A 19,317-nucleotide genomic window follows, 5' to 3' on the forward strand; every position below is an offset into this window, starting at 1 on the left:
CATTTGACCTGCTGAATTGCTGAAATTACTCATGCAATTGCCCAGCAGATAGATTCCTTGACACGGCAGGAGTATTCTTGTTTAAAAAAAAAAGAAATTCAGTGGTGCAAAATAAAAGCATCAGATTTAGATGCATGGAAGAACTTCAATTTGTGGTAGGGAACAGCAAAACAGTGGACAAGGTGGACTACATCTCCCGTCAGCCCATCGGTCTCCCGCGGGGCAGGCTGGGAGTTGGAGTTCTGTTTGCCTCCGCTCTCGCGTTGCTTTGTTATAGGGGACTACAGCTCCCAGGAGGCTTCGCGCCCGCACCAATGACGCGCGGTCACCTGCTGCAACGGACGTGTCGTCACTCCCGCTCAACCGAACTTGGTGGCGGAAGTCCCGGTTCTCGCGGTCGGCGAATGGGCGGGCTCGGCGCCGGCGGCCTGGCCAATGGGAGAGGCGAGGAGGCGGGACCGGGGGGCAGCCAGCAGGGTTGTGTGTGAGTGCGGGAGGCGCAGAGTGATGCGGAGCTGGAGACCATGGTGAGTGCGGGGGGCGGCCCGAGGGGGAGGGGGAGTGAGGGAGGGGGAGAGGGAGAACCCCGGGGCGCGGGCCGGGCCGGGCCGCGGAGGGGGAGGGCGAGGGGAGAAGATGGTGGTGGGGGAGGGGTATGTTGGGGTGAGAGGGTGGGGCAGGAGGGGGTGATGGATGTGGAGGGGATTGGATGAGGGGGGTGTGGGGAGGGAGGGGGGGGAGAATGTAGGGGGGAATATGGAGGGGGTGGGTGTAGGGGGATGTGGGGGAGGGGGATGTGGGGGAGGGGGGTGGGAATGTAGGGGAGAATATGGAGGGGGTGGGTGTAGGGGGATGTGGGGGAGGGGGATGTGGGGGAGGGGGGTGGGTGTGGGTGTAGGGGGATGTGGGGGAGGGGGGTGGGTGTGGGGGGAGGGGGATGTGGGGGAGGGGGGTGGGTGTGGGGGGAGGGGGATGTGGGGGAGGGGGGTGGGTGTGGGGGGAGGGGGATGTGGGGGAGGGGGGTGGGTGTGGGGGGAGGGGGATGTGGGGGAGGGGGGTGGGTGTGGGGGGAGGGGGATGTGGGGGAGGGGGGTGGGTGTGGGGGGAGGGGGATGTGGGGGAGGGGGGTGGGTGTGGGGGGAGGGGGAATGTGGGGGAGGGGGGTGGGTGTGGGGGGAGGGGGATGTGGGGGAGGGGGGTGGGTGTGGGGGGAGGGGGATGTGGGGGAGGGGGGTGGGTGTGGGGGGAGGGGGAATGTGGGGGAGGGGAGTGGGGGGAATGTGGGGGTGGGGGAATGTGGGGGAGGGGGGTTGGGTGTGGGGGGTGGGTGTGGGAGGAGGGGGGTTGGGTGTAGGGGAGGGGGGTGGGTGTGGGGGGAGGGGGAATGTGGGGGAGGGGGGTGGGTGTAGGGGGATGTGGGGGTAGGGGGATGTGGGGGTGGGTGTGGGGGGAGGGGGAATGTGGGGGAGGGGGTTGGGTGTGGGGGTGGGTGTGGGAGGAGGGGGGTTGGGTGTAGGGGGAGGGGGGTGAGTGTGGGGGGAGGGGGAATGTGGGGGTGGGTGTGTGGGGAGGGGGGTTGGGTGTGGGGGGAGGGTAGGTGTGTGGGGGGAGGGGATGTTGAGGTGAGAGGGTGGGGCAGGAGGGGGATGGATGTGGAGGGGATTGGATGAGGGGTGGGTGTCGGGGGTGGGTAAGTGGGGAGGGGGTTGAATATGGGGGGGGGAGGGGTGGGTGTGGGGAGGGAGGGGAGAACGTGGGGAAGGTGATGTGTGACGCTCGGGGTGGATATGGCGTGGGGAGGGTTGGATATGGGGAGGGCGGTGTGTGTGTTTGGGGGAGGGAGGGTGGATATAGGGCGGGGAGGGGAATGTAGGGGTTGATATGGGGAGGGGTTGATATGGGGAGGGGTTTATATAGTAGGGAGGGTGGTTGATGAGATGGGAGGGGTGGATATGGGGAGGGGAGGGTGGTTCAGTGATGGTGTGAGGGGGAAGGAAGAGTGGCGTGGCAGGATGGGGGTGGGAGGGGAGGGGTGGGAATATGGCGTGAGTGAATTGGCACGATGTGGGGCTGGGGACGTTTGCCATCGAGGCAAGAGGTGAGGCTGGAGTGTGGTTGGTTGGGGTGGGGTGTTTGGTCAGGGGTGCTAATGTGCATGGGGGGAGGGGTGAGATGGATGGAAGGAAGAGTGGGCAGGGGTGAATGTGGGGTTGGGAGGGGTAGTTGTCAAAGGGGGGGTAAGGGTGGGGCTGGAGTGTGTCGATTGGGGTGTGATGAATTGATGGATGAAAGGAAGAGGGTTGAGGCAGGAGAGGTGGGGGAATGAGGGATGGGGGGAAGTTGGTCACAGGATAGATTTGGGGAACGTGTGGATGAATAGTGGGTGTTGTTGGGTGGGGATGTGCTGGCGTTGGTGATTGGGTCGATATGGGGGCCGGAGACGTGTGCCATTGAGGTAGGTGCAGGGCTGGAGAGTGTAGATTGGTGCAAGGCGTTCATTCAGGGTGCTCGTGTGGGTGGGAGAGGTGGAGGTGTGGGATGGATGGATGGAAGTGTAGTTTGGCAGGTGGGGGGATAGTTGGTCAAGGGATGGAGGAATAGTGGGCCTTGCTGGGTGGGAGTGTGGTGCGGGCGTAAGTTGGCATGACGTTTGTGGGGATGATTGACTCTGGCCTGGGGCTGGAGTGCGTAGATTGGGGTGGGGTGTTTGGTCAGGTTATTAATGTGGGTAGGAGGAGGTGGTTGGTATTAGATGGATGGAAGTAAGGAAGAGTGGTGAGGCAGGAGGAGGGGGGTGGGAGAATGAGGTATGGGAGGGGTAGTTAATCAAGGATTGTAAAGTGCAGACGATCAGTGGGTAGGAATGTGGTGTGAGTAAGTTGGCATGACTTCACTGGAAACATGCCGTTGAGGCAAGGCTGGGGCTGGAGTATGTAGATTGGGAGTGAATGGTTGGGCAGGTGGGTGAAGAACAAAGTGTGTGTGGGCAAGTGTGCTGTAAGTGTGAGTCAGTGAGGGAAACAGGCGAGGAGGATCAAAGAGAGTGAGAGGGCTGGGGATACAAGATATAAATGTGGGCAGGTGGGTGGGCAGAATCTTTGGTATAGAAGATGTCTTATAATGTGACAGATGTGTATCTGTCAGTGTTGTATAGCAGTGCAAATATATTGGGGAGACAGTAGACAAGTTTTGTAGCCGTCCAGTAAACAAAGGAAATCTTCCAAATGTGCAACAGTTGAATCGAATTTGAAAGCCTCATGGAAAATGTGAAGAAAATACTTTCCAATGTTGCAAATCATACGGGTCTTTGTTTTCATCGGGGCGGGCAGCTTAGCTTTACCAGGTTAATTCCCGGAATGGCGGGACTGTCATATGTTGAAAGACTGGAGCGGCTAGGCTTGTATACACTGGAATTTAGAAGGATGAGAGGGGATCTTATCGAAACGTATAAGATTATTAAGGGGTTGGACACGTTAGAGGCAGGAAACATGTTCCCAATTTTGGGGGAGTCCAGAACCAGGGGCCATAGTTTAAGAATAAGGGGTAGGCCATTTTGAACGGAGATGAGGAAAAACTTTTTCAGTCAGAGAGTTGTAAATCTGTGGAATTCACTGCCTCAGAAGGCAGTGGAGTCCAATTCTCTGAATGCATTCAAGAGAGAGCTAGATAGAGCTCTTAAGGATAGCGGAGTCAGGGGGTATGGGGAGAAGGCAGGAACGGGGTACTGATTGAGAATGATCAGCCATGATCACATTGAATGGTGGTGCTGGCTAGAAGGGCCGAATGGCCTACTCCTGCACCTATTGTCTATTGAAATGGAGAGAATTGTCTCAGAAGACCTCGTAGCCTTGGAACAAACTCGTGTGCCTTCAGAACAGAGACAAGGAGGAATTTCTTTAGTCAGAGGGTGGTGAATCTGTGGAATTCATTGCCACAGACGGCTGTGGAGTCCAAGTCAGTGGATATTTTTTAAGGTGGAGATTGACAGATTCTTGATTAGTGCGGGTGTCAGGGGTTATGGGGAGAATGGGTTTGAGAGGGAGAGATAGAACTGTCATGATTGAATAGTGGAGTAGACTTGATGGGTCAAATGGCCTAGTTATGCTCCGAGAACATGAGAATTGTAGAAAATGACTTTCCACAATACAAACGACTGGAATGTCATGTGGCAAAGCTATTTTCATCAATACTATTCCAGTGTTGTACTGTAACAGACCTATCCTTTCAGTATTGTATCCTCATATTACACAGTAAAATATCTGTTACTGTCAGAACTGTACTCAGTATTACTTAGATATGGACGCACACACCTGTACAATACACCTGTATCATCAGTCTGCTTTACAGCTCTGTTGGAATGCCAGTAAATTGCATGATATTTAGGATTGAGTGCATTTATTCACAAAGTCAACTTGTTTACATCGGAGCAACCAAGCGCAGGCTCGGCGATCGCTTCGCTCAACACCTGCGCTCGGTCCGTGTTAATCAAACTGATCTCCCGGTGGCCCAGCACTTCAACCCCCCCTCCCATTCCCAGTCTGTTATGGGCCTACTCCAGTGCCACAGTGTGGCCCACCGGAAATTGGAGGAACAGCACCTCATATTTCGCCTGTGGTATGAACATTGACTTCTCCAACTTTAGATAGTTCCTCTGTCCCTCTCTTCCCCTCCTCCTTCCCAGATCTCCCTCTATCTTCCTGTCTCTACCTATATCCTTCCTTTGTCCCCCCCGACATCAGTCTGAAGTAGGGTCTCGACCCAAAACGTTGCCCATTCCTTCTCTCCTGAGATGCTGCCTGACCTGCTGAGTTACTCCAGCATTTTGTGAATAAATACCTTCGATTTGTACCAGCATCTGCAGTTATTTTCTTATACTTCAGGATTGAGTTCGGTCATTAACTTTCGGTTGATGGCATGTGAGCGCAGTGGTATCTAGTCGTATCCATTGGCACCACTGTTACTCCAGAAAACTCCTTACACTGCAAGACCCAAGAGTTCTTCTGCAGCATATAGCGCAGAGGGAAAGAACACTGACCAGTTTGGAGTACACACTCTCAAGGGATTTGTGTCCAGCTCTGCCTTTAGAAATCCGGGCTCTGCCAGTTATCACTGCCCACTTGCTCCATAGCAGTATCTGTTTAGGAATCTCCCCCCGTCTCTGTTGTTAACAATCAGTGCTGTTTGCTACTGTCAAAGGAGATGTGAAAGGCCCATCTTGACCTAGGAACTGTTTTCAAATGGTATGTATCTGAAGATAAAATGTTACTCTTGCAATGTGCATTTCAGCAATTCTACAGATTTCTTGGAATTGTCTCTGCTCTTCAGTGGAAGTTGACACCATATGACTTTGAACAATGTCTTTTTGATTTTTCCCTTTAAATCGGGTTCAACTGTTAAACGTTTGGAAGGTTCTATTTTATAGACTTTCAACTCCTGGAGTGTTTTTTTTACGGTTTGGAATTTTATCTGCTGATAACTAGTACACATGCAAAAATTACACTGTTTATGTAAAGACATGATGACATATTTACATGATTTATTCAACATTTATTTTTGAGGTAAAGTACTGTCCAGCCTTGTTCTGGCTGAGGGTCAGAGGATTCCAGTCTAAATTTAACCTCTTGCCATCAGCTGCCCGGACCAGTGAATTGTCGAGCTTGATGAGTTGTTTAGAGGCTCCCCCACCTCCTTGCCAGCCATGATCTCGACTCTACCCACGGCTGCATTTTCACTCCTCTCACAGACACTTGGTTGAGGCCAGTGTGTGTTTCTTCTGACCTCTTCACCCATTGACACTTTGAATCTGGACCCCACTTCAAGTCGTCTTATTATCCCCCACTTCATTGCTCCCAGAGCTCTGATCATTCCCGATTATAATCATTGCCATTGGCAGCCTTGACATCAGGGAGAGTTATTTCCTCCAGCTCTCTGGCCTCCAAAAGCTTTGTTGGCCAATTTTCAGTCACCTCTGGTGACTCCGGGCAGTAATTTTTGTTTGATAAAGGTTTGAGACTATTTGCTTTGTTAAAGATCCTGTGTAATGAAAATTATTGCTATTGTCTTTGTTTTTCTCTGCTGATTCCTTTTCTCTCCTCTAATCCACAAATGAAGTTTCTCTCTCCCAACACGTGCAGCAAGCCTTTCAGTTCAGCTGAAAGCCCAGGGTCATTGCTCTTACCCAATTCCGTCTGCCCACCTTGGTACCATCGACTATCAGCGAACCAAGCTACTTAATCACGTTGGAAAACCTCTCCACCTCCTCAGGGGGAATCTTGACTTCCCAATAGATGCCTTTTCTCCTCTGAGTCCGTTTATTTGAGACTGACTATCCACCACAGTTCTAGTCATTTTTAATCTTCTGTCAAAACACTGGAAACCACTTGGCTATTCAACCTCATAGCCCCTCTATTGAAGGCATGAATGTAAGGCATTGATAGGAGATCCATTTCTTCAGCCTGTTTAATGTATAGAGGAAATGTGTAGGAAGGAACTGCAGATGCTGGGTTACACCTCCAGAGATGCTGCCTGACCTGCTGAGTTACTCCAGCATTTTGTGTCTATCTTTAATGTGGCTCTTCAACCATTTATTCCCCCACCTCTCCTCCAGGTTTTTGGGAATGCTGTTTCCTCCCATTGCCAGCTTGCTTTCAGCTGTGTTTCGGCTCCTTGTCTTAACTGGGTTATTGGCGTGTTATAATTTGGGAGCTCTCATTGAAGAATGGGTCTGATCGTTGTTTGTTTGTGTGTGTTTGGTTGCAGGCGGACTTCTTGAAAGGACTGCCAGTCTACAACGAGAGCAATTTCAGCCGGTTCCATGCAGATTCCGTTTGCAAAGCTTCGGTGAGTGCTTATCAAAAGCTGGCAAGGATCAGCCATACATCTTGGTTACTGTCAGTGCATGAACATCAGGGCAAACCTCGCTGAGGTAGGTTCCAGTGATACTGTGTCCCAGGCATGGAATTCAGAGCGAGCGGGTGGCGTACTAAGTTCAAGACTATGAGGAGGTGCATGATCCATATCCTGTGCAAATTCATCATACATCTGACAAGTGATGAAAATTAAACAAGCTGGGAAACAGAAGGCTGAGGAGGTCAAGTCAATGGGTATTTTTCAGGCGGAGATTGACAGATTCTTGATTAGGAAGGGTGTCGGGGTTATGGGGAGAAGGCAGGAGAATGGTGCTGAGGGAAAAACAGATCAACCATGATTGAATGGGGTAGAAGACAGTGGGCGGAATGGCCTAATTCTGCTCCTATAACTTACGAACAATGAAACAATTGCCCTCGTCCTTCACGAGGATGTTGCCAGGACTAGAGGGTGTGAGTGACAGGGAGAAGTTGAGTAGACTAGGTTTCTATTCTCTGGAGAGCAGGAGGATGAGGGGAGATCTTGTAGAGGTGTATAAAATCATGAGAGGAATAGATCGGGTTGATGCACAGAGTCTTGCCCAAAGTAGGTGAATCGAGGACCAGGGGACATAGGTTTAAAGTGAAGGGGAAAAGATTTAATAGAAATCTAAGGGGTAATTTTTTCACACACGGGGTGGTGGGTGTATGGAATGAGATGAGGAAAAACTTTTTCAGTCAGAGAGTTGTGAATCGGTGGAATTCTCTGCCTCAGAAGGCAGTGGAGGCCAATTCTCTGAATGCATTCAAGAGAGAGCTAGATAGAGCTCTTAAGGATAGCGGAGTCAGGGGGTATGGGGAGAAGGCAGGAACGGGGTACTGATTGAGAATGATCAGCCATGATCACATTGAATGGCGGTGCTGGCTCGAAGGGCCGAATGGCCTATGTTGTTCTTCGTGGTCCGGTACCTGTTGCATCTTTGTTGTGACTCTGGAAGGACCACGAGTACACATGTTTAAGATGTTATCATGGTGGAGCTTAACTCCAGGCTGTTTATTCCAAGGCCGCCTGGATCCAGAGTGACCGCCTAATCACACCCATCACTTATATACACAGGCATACAAAGTAGTCCTTGGATACACAAAGTAGTCCCAGCAATATCACAACATCCCCCTTGTCTTATATAAAATTGTTTTCTTTACCATTGGAGGGCTAAAATATATTTAACAAACAAAACCAAAAACACCATTGCTTTTTGCAAACAAAACCAATAACACAATTAAACACAATTGCTTTTTTTTCGCCATCATGGTGGTCACTCCTCTGCGGTAGTTCACTCAACGCCGGGTGGTCACTCGCTCCGGGTGGTCACTCGCTCCGGGTGGTCACTCGCTCCGGGTGGTCACTCACTCCGGGTGGTCACTCACTCCGGGTGGTCACTCGCTCCGGGTGGTCACTCGCTCCGGGTGGTCACTCGCTCCGGGTGGTCACTCGCTCCGGGTGGTCACTCACTCCGGGTGGTCACTCCTCTGCGGTAGTTCACTCAACGCCGGGTGGTCACTCACTCCGGGTGGTCACTCACTCCGGGTGGTCACTCACTCCGGGTGGTCACTCAACGCCGGGTGGTCACTCACTCCGGGTGGTCACTCCTCTGCGGTAGTTCACTCAACGCCGGGTGGTCACTCACTCCGGGTGGTCACTCACTCCGGGTGGTCACTCACTCCGGGTGGTCACTCATCTCCGGGTGGTCACTCACTCCGGGTGGTCACTCACTCCGGGTGGTCACTCATCTCCGGGTGGTCACTCATCTCCGGGTCACTCCACAGATATATACATATATATACAAAAGCATCAAATATAATACATTAAGCTTTCAGTACACAGATCACTACACAGATCATTAAACACAAAATATTCATTTTGTTCCATATCTTCCCCTCAAGAAGACGTGCTGTGTAGATCAAACATAGTGTAGGCTCTAGATGCTCCACAGCCTACTCCTGCACCTATTGTCTATTGTGCCAGAGGAGGTAGTTGAGGCTGGAACTAAACGCTTAAGAAACAGATTTCTTGGAGTGGATAAGACAGGTTTAGAGCTCAGACTCTCTAGTCCTGGCAACATCCTTGTGGGTCTTCTCTGTACACTTTCCAGCTTGACAACATCTTTCCTATAAGATGGTGCTCCGAACTGAACATGACACTGAATTTATGTTGCTATTTGTCTCCATGTCTCCCTCTGATAGAGATGTCCCATCCAAAGCCTTTGTCATTTTTCATTAATTCTCGGCATCACCCATCAATCATTTTTCTCCCCACCTTTCTTGATCCTTGTAATGTCAATTTTGGTCCGTCGCTGCAGAATCTTACTTTACACCTCCTTCACTGTCCGTCTCACTTTTGCTGTTTCTGTAGACCGCTATTACAAGTAGTGTAAGAAAATAACTGCAGATGCTTGTTTAAATCGAAGGTATCACAAAATGCTGGAGTAACTCAGCAGGTCAGGCAGCATCTCAGGAGAGAAGGAATGGGTGACGTTTCGGGTCGAGACCCTTCATCACTCCAGCATTTTGTGATACCATTACAAGTAGGGTTGCCAACTTCCCCACTCCCAAATACGGGACAAAGTGACGTCACCGCCCAGCGCCCCACGTGACCTCACCCAGCCAGCGGCCACATGCTCCCGTTCCACCAATGGAGCCTTCCTGGCCCGGGCGGCCACCATTGGTGGAGCGGGAGCACGTGGCCGCTGGCTGGGTGAGGTCACGTGGGGCGCGGGGCGGTGACGTCACCCTTTGTCCCGTATTTGGGAGTAAGGAAGTTGGCAACCCTACTAACACGGGATAAGGGCGGTCCCGTACGGGATAAACTAATTTAGCCCAATATACGGGATGTCCCAGCTAATACGGGACAGTTGGCGACCCTAGTTACAAGCCACCTGGGAGATATAAACAGCTAAATGCAATTTTCAAACCAAAGGCAGTAGGATTTGGGGAGAACGTTTCAAAATGTGTTGCCTTCAGCAGCTGATACACCATGTGTTGAAACTAACATATGATGGGCGTTTGTCGGCACTGGGCCTGCACTCGCTGGAGTTCAGAAGAATGAGAGGGGACCTCATTGAAACTTACAGAATACTGAAAGACCTGGATAGAGTGGATGTGGAGAGGATGTTTCCACTAGTGGGAGAGTCTAGGACCAGAGGGCACAGCCTCAGAATTGTAGGACATTCTTTTAGGAAGGAGATGAGGAGGAATTCCTTCGCTCAGAGGGTGGTGCATCTGTGGAATTCTTTGCCACAGACGGCTGTGGAGGCCAAGTCAGTGGGTATTTTTTAGGCAGAGATAGATAGATTCTTGATTAGTGCGGGTGTCAGAGGTTATGGGGAGAAGGCAGGAGAATGGGGTTAGGAGGGAGAGATAGATCAGCCATGATTGATTGGCGGAGTAGACTTGATGGGCCGAATGGCCTAATTCTGCTCCTATAGCTTCTGATAACCCGCCTATGTAAGGTGAGACTGCTTTTGTTGTGTTTCTGTGTCGGAGGTGCAGGAGCAACAACGGTTTGTAAGGTTACACATTCGGAAGTGGACTCGGTGTCACATCAAGCTAACACAATCAGTCGAGGGGATAGAGGTCGATTAGAGCAACTTGTCATGGAAATGAACTAGCCATGGAGGGAGTACAAGAAACGCTGAATCTTAAAATCTTTTGCAGAATAGAAGACCGTCTGTATACCTCCCAACACGAGAGTACCCGTCGGAACAGAGTGAGTACTGGCCTTTTTCATTCAGGGGCAGCGGTGAGGAATGCAACATCTCTGGGGGAATGTAGTCTGTGCTCCCCCCCCCCCCCCCCCCATGGTAATGGGGCAAGAGAGTGGATCTTTTTTTTAAATGGTGCAGGAGGAGACCATTTGGCCCTTGGAGCCAGCACCGCCATTCATTGTGATCATGGCCGATCATCCACAATCAGTAACCCATGCCTGCCTTCTCCCCATATCCCTTGATTCCGCTAGCCCCTAGAGCTCTATCTAACTCTCTTTTAAATTCATCCAGTGAATTGGATGAATTTAAGGATAGCGGAGTCAGGGGGTATGGGGAGAAGGCAGGAACGGAGTACTGATTGAGGATGTATACACTGGAATTTAGAAGGATGAGAGGAGATCTTATCGAAACGTATAAGATTATTAAAGGGTTGGACACGTTAGAGGCAGGAAACATGTTCCCAATGTTGGGGGAGTCCAGAACAAGGGGCCACAGTTTAAGAATAAGGGGTAGGCCATTTAGAACTGAGATGAGGAAAAACCTTTTTCAGTCAGAGAGTTGTGAATCTGTGGAATTCTCTGCCTCAGAAGGCAGTGGAGGCCAATTCTCTGAATGCATTCAAGAGAGAGCTAGATAGAGCTCTTAAGGATAGCGGAGTCAGGGGGTATGGGGAGAAGGCAGGAATGGGGTACTGATTGAGAATGATCAGCCATGATCACATTGAATGGCGGTGCAGGCTCGAAGGGCCGAATGGCCTCCTCCTGCACCTATTGTCTATTGATCAGCCATGATCACATTGAATGGCGGTGCTGGCTCGAAGGGCCGAACGGCTTCGTCCTGCACCTATCGCCTATTGTCTAATTGGCCTACACTGCCTTGTGTGGCAGAGAATTCCCAAAAATTCACAACTCTGGGTGAAAAAGTTTTCTCTCGCTTCAGTTTTAAAGGATCTCTATGATGTCCCCAGATGTTGAGATGGGAGATGTGTTATCCACAGGTCCCTTTATTTCCCACCCCTGCTCCTGGTCATCTCCCACTCGCACACGGTTCCTGTCTGCGTTTCCAGATTTCTCCTCCTCCTCCTCGTGGAGCCCAGTGGGAATGTGCATTGTGTAGATGGTGTCCACAACCTCGATCTGTTACTTTAGTCCCCAAATTAAATTGCAGCTCACTGCTGGGAGACTTGGCCTTAGTTTTTATAATCCAAGTGGATTTAAACCTGACATCAGAGCTGAAAGCCCCAAGCTGTAGTTTTTGTTTTACAGTAATAGCTGGTGTTATTGTATTAAATTGTTTGTGGGCCACTTCCCCTTAAGTCTAAAGATAGACACAAAGTGCTGGAGTAACTCAACAGGTCAGACAGCATCTCTGGAGAAAAAGGATGGGTGATGTTTCTGGTCAGGACCCTTCTTCAGTCTGACAAAGGGTTCCAACCCGAAATGTCACCCACTCTCTTTCTCCAGAGATGCTGCCTGACCTGCTGAGTTGCTCCAGTGCCTCGTGTCTATGGTTCCATGTTTCTACTCCTTCCTCTGAATTCTCCTCTTTTTCCTCTTCAACAGTCATTGTGACAGAAAAGACCAACATTTTGCTTCGATATCTCCATCAGCAATGGGACAAAAAGGTGAATGGTCACTTCTGTACGATTTGTAGGCGTGTGGAAATGTGGTGGGGTAGTGGAATTATCCGTGGTAACATGTTTAGAGATACGATGTGTAGACGGGCTCTTCGGCGCACTGAGTCCGCGCCAACCAGCAATCATCCCGTACACTAGTTCCACCCCACACACCAGGGACAATTTACAGAAGCCAATCAACCCTCAAACCTGGACGTCTTTGGAATATGGGAGGAAACCGGAGCACTTGGGAGAAAACCCACGCAGATCACGGGGATAATGTACAAAATCCGTACAGACTGCACCCGTAGTCGGGATCGAACCCAGGTCTCCGGCGCTGTGAGGCAGCGACTCTACCTCTACACCACCGTGCCTCCCCCTGCTGTCTTGGCTTTTGGTTCAGGAGCATCTCCATGGGTGCCTTCCATTGAGTCATACACCACGGGAACAGGCCCTTCAGCCCAACTTGCCCTTGCTGACCAAGGTGTCTCGTCTATACTAGTCCCACCTGCCTGTGTTTTGTCCATATCTCTCTATATCTTTCCTTCCAATGTTCTTAAGTGATAGGAGCAGAATTGGGCCATTCGGCCCATCAAGTCTAATCCGCCATTCAATCATGGTTGATCTATCTCCACCCCCCCCCCAACCCCATTCTCCTGCTTTCTCCCTGTAACCCCTGACATCCGTACTAATCAAGAATCTATACTTAGTGTAAGAAAATAACTGCAGATGCTGGTACAAATCGAAGGTATTTATTTCACAAAATGCTGGAGTAACTCAGCAGGTCAGGCAGTATCTCAGGAGAGAAGGGATGGGTGACGTTTCTGATCGAGACCCTTCTTCAGACTGAAGAAACGTCACCCATCCCTTCTTTGTGAAATAAGAATCTGTACTTTCTCAGCCTCCGCTTGACTTGGCCTCCACAGCCGAAACGGAGGGTGTGTGGAAATGTCAGCTGAATTGTTCTGTTTATTACTCAATCCTTGCAGAATGCAGCAAAGAAGCGAGAACAAGAACAAGTGGACATTGAAGGCGAGAGCTCGGCCCCACCTCGCAAGATCGCCCGCACGGGCAGCCAGGACATGATCGAAGATACCTAGTGGTCTGAACTGCAAGTGCTTCCCTTTTCATCATGTAATGTCCCACCGTCTCTCCACCATGCAGCCCTTCATTTGTATATCATAGGAGCACCTTTATTTATTTACATATAATTTATGGCCCTGGGGGGGGGGGAAGGGGGAAGAGGGAGCAGGGAGGCAGGTGGGGTGGATCTCAAGCAGAACAAATGGAAGCCCGCTGCAGATCCAGAGGGTATCAGTGATCAAATAAGTGCTCCTTTTTTTACTGGGGGCGGGGAGGGGAGGGGAGGGGAGGGGAGGGATGTGAATCGGAGACTGGATGGGCGCAGTGCAAAATCCGTTGTGAAACGTTGTCAGAGTGAGAGCTTGCAGCAATGGCAGTAGCTTTTGCAGTGCGCGTCTTCACCAACTTGTAGCGTCCACAGCATCGATATTATCGTCTGCCCTGTTTATCACAATTTGTAAACCCCCCCCCCCCCCCGATAGGATTGACACACCACCCCTTGCCTTGAGGTGCTTGTCTCGATCAGAAGATGGAAGCAATCAAGTGTGCTTCTCTCGTTACAGTTCTTGAAACATTTTTGCCTTCATTGGACCTTACAGTAGTTACTTAAGTTTCCAAGCGACCATTTCCTTGCTCCCACCCCCCCCCCCTTCTCTGGAGCATCAGAATCCAAGAGATGTGGACGCTAACTGAGTTGCCCTGCCTCAGACCAGCCTCCGCTCTCGTGAACGTTGCAAGGTTAGCCTGGCAACCAAATAAAGCCTTTGGCAATTAGCGGCGTTGTTGGGCCTGTGTACGTACGTCCTTCACCTACACAAGATAACCTTGGATGTTGGAAACAGTTCACTGGTCTCGCGGGACATTCAGTTTTATGCTTTAGTTTGAGAAAGGGAAGCCATTTTGTATGGGTTTGTTTTTTTTAATAAAAAAAAAGAATAATTGTTTTTGAAGTCCAAAGAGTTAACGACAGGCATGCTGGCAAATCACTGATTTTAAATCTTTGTGTGTAGGGACTGTTCCAGGGGGCCTCAGTCGGACATGATGGCATCAATAGCCAATGCATTTGTATTACATTACATTTTTTTTCCCCCCACACAATTTTTAACATGACATGGCATTGACTTTCTAAATGCCAAACTGGAGAGAGCTTAAGATTGTTAAGTTGTTCCTATGTTGATCTCCCACCTGCTACAACTTTTTGTTTGTCCTGCAGTTAACTTTTTCTATGTATATTTTATGAGTAAGCTTGACTACTGGCAGGGGAGAAAAAAAAAGAAATCTTCCGCCTGCTGCGCCTTCACTCAAACTTGGCTTCAAAGATGGGTTTCTGCTCGATTCGGAGCCCGGTTTTGCTCAGCCTGCAGCGCGCGCTTCACTTCGCCCGTCTGAACGATGCGGGAAAAGCTTCGAAGACCGGGGGGGGAGGGGGGAATTGCAAAGAGATGTTCTCAGTTTTGTTGCTGGTCTGAATATGTATGTTGTGATGCGTCAAGAAGTGGGTGGGCATGTTCAAAACTAAATCTGTGGCACAGACCTGCCTCGTACATGGGCCATCGTACGTGGCAGAATATTACCCTGCTTCTCATTCAAGAGCTGGTTCTCCAGTGCTGCTTCCTATTCTCTACACTTTACCTACTCACTCCCATCCCAATAGCATGGGGCTATTCCATTTCACTATGGGGATGCGAGGGCCCTATTTTGGTTCCTCGAATGCTTCCATTCCCCTCGTTCCTATCGTCATCGTGTGATTCTACAGGGTCTTCCCAAGGAGACGCAAGATGTTTTGGGGGTGGCCGGGGGGGCAGGGTGATGGTGAATGAAGACCTGCGTCCCCAGTGAGGCCCACAGACTGACAGTAGAATTGTGCGTTTCCATTCTCCAACGTAGGACTTGGTCTCGTTTTGGACGATGTGTGAAGGGCCTTGGTTCCAGCCCCAAGGGCCTCCAGTGCAATGTGATCTCAGGTGCTTGGAGACTCTACGCCATTAGACCGCCTCACTCTGTGTGTGTGTGTGTGTGTGTGTGTGTCCTTCATTTGGAGCTGGCAGATGTGACCCATCAGCAGATTACAATCAAACTACATAATCTGAAACAATTTCCATGGCACCAATGTGGCTCACGTGTACATACCCAACAGGTGTGAGTCCCCTCACACACTTTCTATCTTTCCTCCTTGTTTTGAACAAGATCCTTCCTCAGAACTTCAACTATGGCTCACCGGTAAAGATGCAAAACATTCAGTCTGACAGGTGACACAATGTTCTTTGCCTCCCGTTCTTGCTCTCAAATCCCCACTGTCTTTCAGCCAAGGCTGCGGCACACCACTGTCCCGGGTCTCCAGGTGGTTTCACGTACAATTGGTGGCGCAAGTGTTGGCGTGTGGAGAGTGAGAGAGAGCCTGGATTTCAGTGTGCTCTTGCAGTGATTGAACTTGGATGGTGCGTGTGATTTCCCCTCCCCCCCCCCCCCCGCTGCTCTGAAAAGCTTGCACCGGCTGTGAGACAGTGTTCTGTTGGCTGTCTTTCCCATCATTATTGTATGTAACTCACACACACACAGGCACACACACACACACACGCACCCCTTCCCTCTCGCTGGACACCCGTGGTGCTGCTCCTGACATGATGAAATCCTTCTGCACCCTGTAATAATGGAGACAGGTGCGTGGGCAGTTGTTGGTTTTGTTTTAGATACTCACTGTTGTCAACGTTTGAAACGTCAGCATCCTACACCGCCATGTTTTGCAGCACCACGGCCAATGGAAGCTTGCTTTTCTAAGGCTTTCTGCCTCGTGGAGTCGATGCCTGCCGGATGGACAATGGGCCAGCGCTCGTTTCAGATGCATCTCTGTACCGGCAACTCTGTACAAAGTCCCCCTCCCCTCACCCCTGCTCCCTCCCTCCCTCTGTCACCTTTCATTTCGCTCTGCATGAACTGTGTGAGCTGCTACCAATCAATAGCTGGCTTTTATCAGATTTTTTTTTAAAAAATTAAAAATGCCACAGAAGCCTTGTAATAAAGGTGTTTGTAAGTGTGAACAATGTAAAACTTTTTTTGTATTACCGGGCCCAGACCAGTGTGATTACCGAGCTGATCGGAGCCATGGTGGGTGGGTTGCCAACTGACGGTCTCCCCGAGTGGGCCGAGAGGAATGGAGCATCTGTGTTGAGTCAGTGTAAGAAAATAACTGCAGATGCTGGTACAAATCGAAGGTATTTATTCACAAAATGCTGGAGTAACTCAGCAGGTCAGGCAGCATCTCAGGAGAGAAGGAATGGGTGACGTTTCGGGTCGAGATGCTGCCTGACCTGCTGAGTTACTCCAGCATTTTGTGAATAAATACCATCGATCTGTGTTGAGTTGAGCGTTTCCCCTCTCCCCTTCTCCCTCTCACCTTCTCCCGTCTAAAGATACAGACTCCTGGGTGGTGTGTGTGTGGGGGAGTTGGTTAAACAGTGAACGTGAGGCACCCCACTCTAAGATGCTGAAGGTGGGCGATTCCTCGGGGCTGTAACCCTGATTCAACCCTGGGCAGCATGAACCTGGCGATTAGAATTTATCCTGGCGCAGTAAGACGCGAGGTGAAGGGGCAAGTGCGCTGAAGCATCGGGGCCTGCCGACATCATTGGAGAGGTGGGAGAGAGGCGGTGTTTCCCTTGCACTTGTTCACACCCTGTCATCTCCGCCCAACACGACCCACGCGGTTTGCAAACTGTCGCCGATCTGAAGGGCCCCAGGAATCCAGGGTTGCCAACTTCCTCACTCTCGAATAAGGGACAAGGTGACGTCACCGGCGCCACGTGACCTCACCCAGCCGGCGGCCACGCGCTCCCGCTCCACCAATGGCGGCCGCCATTGGTGGAGCGGGAGCACGTGGCCGCTGGCTGGGTGAGGTCACGTGGGGCGCGGGGTGGTGATGTCACCCGTTGCCCCTTATTTGGGAGTGAGGAAGTTGGCAACCCCCTACTAATATGGGACAAGGGCGGCCCCATACGTACGGGACAAATTAATTTAGCCCAAAATACGGGATGTCCCGGCTAATACGGGACAGTTGGCGACCCGACAGGATTCCTTCCTCACCAGGCTCCGTCCCTGCCCGTTGTAACCATTCTCTTACTTTCCCGACAGTTAGACACTAGCTCTTGCGGCCGTATGTGGGTCTGTCAGCTATGGGTTCAGCCTGGCCACACACACACACACACACTCGCACCGTTTAAGTCAGATCACTGAGCATCCAAGTCCCTATTCCAGGCTGGACACAAAATGCCAGAGTAACTCAGCGGGCCAGGCAGCATCTCTGGAGAGAAGGTATGGGTGATGCTTCAGTCTGAAGAAGGGTCTCGACCCGAAACGTCACCCGTTCCTTCTCTCCTGAGATGCTGCCTGACCCGCTGAGTTACTCCGGCATTTTGTGTCTACCTTCGATTTAAACCAGCATCTGCAGTTTTCTTCCCCACTCCAGGCGTTTGACCTAAATAAACCTTTGGCTGGCGATTTGGTGAAACATTCTGGGAGTGCCGCCCTGTTCAGGGTATTATCTTTCATCTCAAACATTAAGTCAAGGCCTTCCCTGCACTTGAAAATGAAGGTGAAAGATCCCTTTTGTGCTGAAAAAAAACAAGGGAACAAAACAAAAGCTGGGTATTCCCCCCCCTGATGTCTCCCCCCCCCCCCCCACTTCACCCCTCCACCGTTATGAACTACATTTCCTACATTACATTAGTGATTGCACTTCAAAATATGCATTTTATTGACCCTTTGACAACTGCCGTGGTGCCATGTGCTATAAAAATGCAAATCTTTTTTCACTGAATCAATACCTTTTCTTACTTTGAAGGAATGGCCTTTGTTGAGATGTAGAGTAGGCAAACGATGGAATAGGTTAGTACTTACAGTGGGCTTTTGGGTGGTAGTTCCAGGGAGCGTGCCAAGATATAGTTGGAATCATTTCCCGGGAAACTGGAACTATTTCTAGACCGCGGCTCTCTTGTGTGTCGGGAGCCTTTCTTTCTCCAGATTAGTTTGCCCACGGGCAAACCTCGGGGCTGGGCCCTAAGGCTCAGTTGTTCCTTGCTTTAGGATAATCTGGTTCCCAGCCAGGTGACCTGCAGCCGCCTGACTGCAGAGGATGGTCAGACATCCCTGGATCACCATCTCCCCCCTCCCCCCCCCCAACCCCCTCCTTAAAATGGCTCCTGCTTACTTAACGGTGGTGACACAGTTCGACAAGGGGCGATTGATTGCAAACCGCGGCGATATTCGTATCTCCTGGCTTGCACATATCTCCCGGCTGGGATGATGGGTTGGTGAACAAGAGCAGTACACATCGCTTAATTGTGTATTAAAACATATATATACATATCCCCCACCCCCCACTTGTCATTCCTCAAAAGAGCTGGAAATGTCACCATTTTATACCGACCGCTGTGTATTAACTCCACATCGCCTGGGTATTGTTCTAACTTGGGTGGCTGGTAGCACCCAGTGATATGGGACACAGCGGTGAAGGGGGGGGGGGGGGGGGCAGGGGTGGGGGGGGGGGGGGAGTGTGGAGCCATCCCTCATATTAAATGAAACCATGAGTTGGAAAAGACAAGTGTTGGTGTGATCACCGTCAGTAATTACCTTGATCTGGTCTATTGCTGCTCTCTGAATTTGTACACGTTTTTTTGAGCTCACTATTGTGGATTTAGCAAACTAAAGCTAATGTACCTTCTAGATGCAAATTAAAATATTTTGACAAATACCATTTCCTGTAGTTTACCATTTGTTGTTCAGCGCCGGTTGTTTGGCCGAGTTTCTGTCTCGCTGGCGTGGCAGAATGACGAGTGTCCAGGCCATTCGGCCCGACGACCCGTGTTTCTCTCAGTCCCCCTCTCATTCCTTCATTTCGCCAGCGCTTTCCAATATGGGTCCGCCAACAGATTTTACCCATCCGCCCTTGGTTCCACGGCCCTTCTGGGTTTTCCGCTTTGCCCGACCAACAGAGGTCACGGCCGCAGAGAGGAGT

The 19,317-nt window shown here is 50.7% G+C and overlaps 1 protein-coding gene across 1 annotated transcript; it reads left to right on the plus strand.

Annotated features, from left to right (window-relative positions):
* The first annotated feature begins 433 nt into the window (after positions 1-433).
* On the plus strand, positions 434-19,056 carry LOC144606982 (DET1- and DDB1-associated protein 1). The gene is made up of 6 exons (XM_078423483.1): positions 434-527; positions 6,760-6,840; positions 10,560-10,611; positions 12,172-12,233; positions 13,214-17,093; positions 17,201-19,056. The coding sequence occupies exons 1-5, from the start codon at positions 525-527 to the stop codon at positions 13,322-13,324; spliced, it is 309 nt and encodes a 102-aa protein (XP_078279609.1). The 5' UTR covers positions 434-524; the 3' UTR covers positions 13,325-17,093; positions 17,201-19,056.
* Positions 19,057-19,317: the final 261 nt, after the last annotated feature.

Source organism: Rhinoraja longicauda, chromosome 28 (genome assembly GCF_053455715.1).
Source record: "Rhinoraja longicauda isolate Sanriku21f chromosome 28, sRhiLon1.1, whole genome shotgun sequence".
Lineage (NCBI taxonomy): Eukaryota > Metazoa > Chordata > Chondrichthyes > Rajiformes > Arhynchobatidae > Rhinoraja > Rhinoraja longicauda.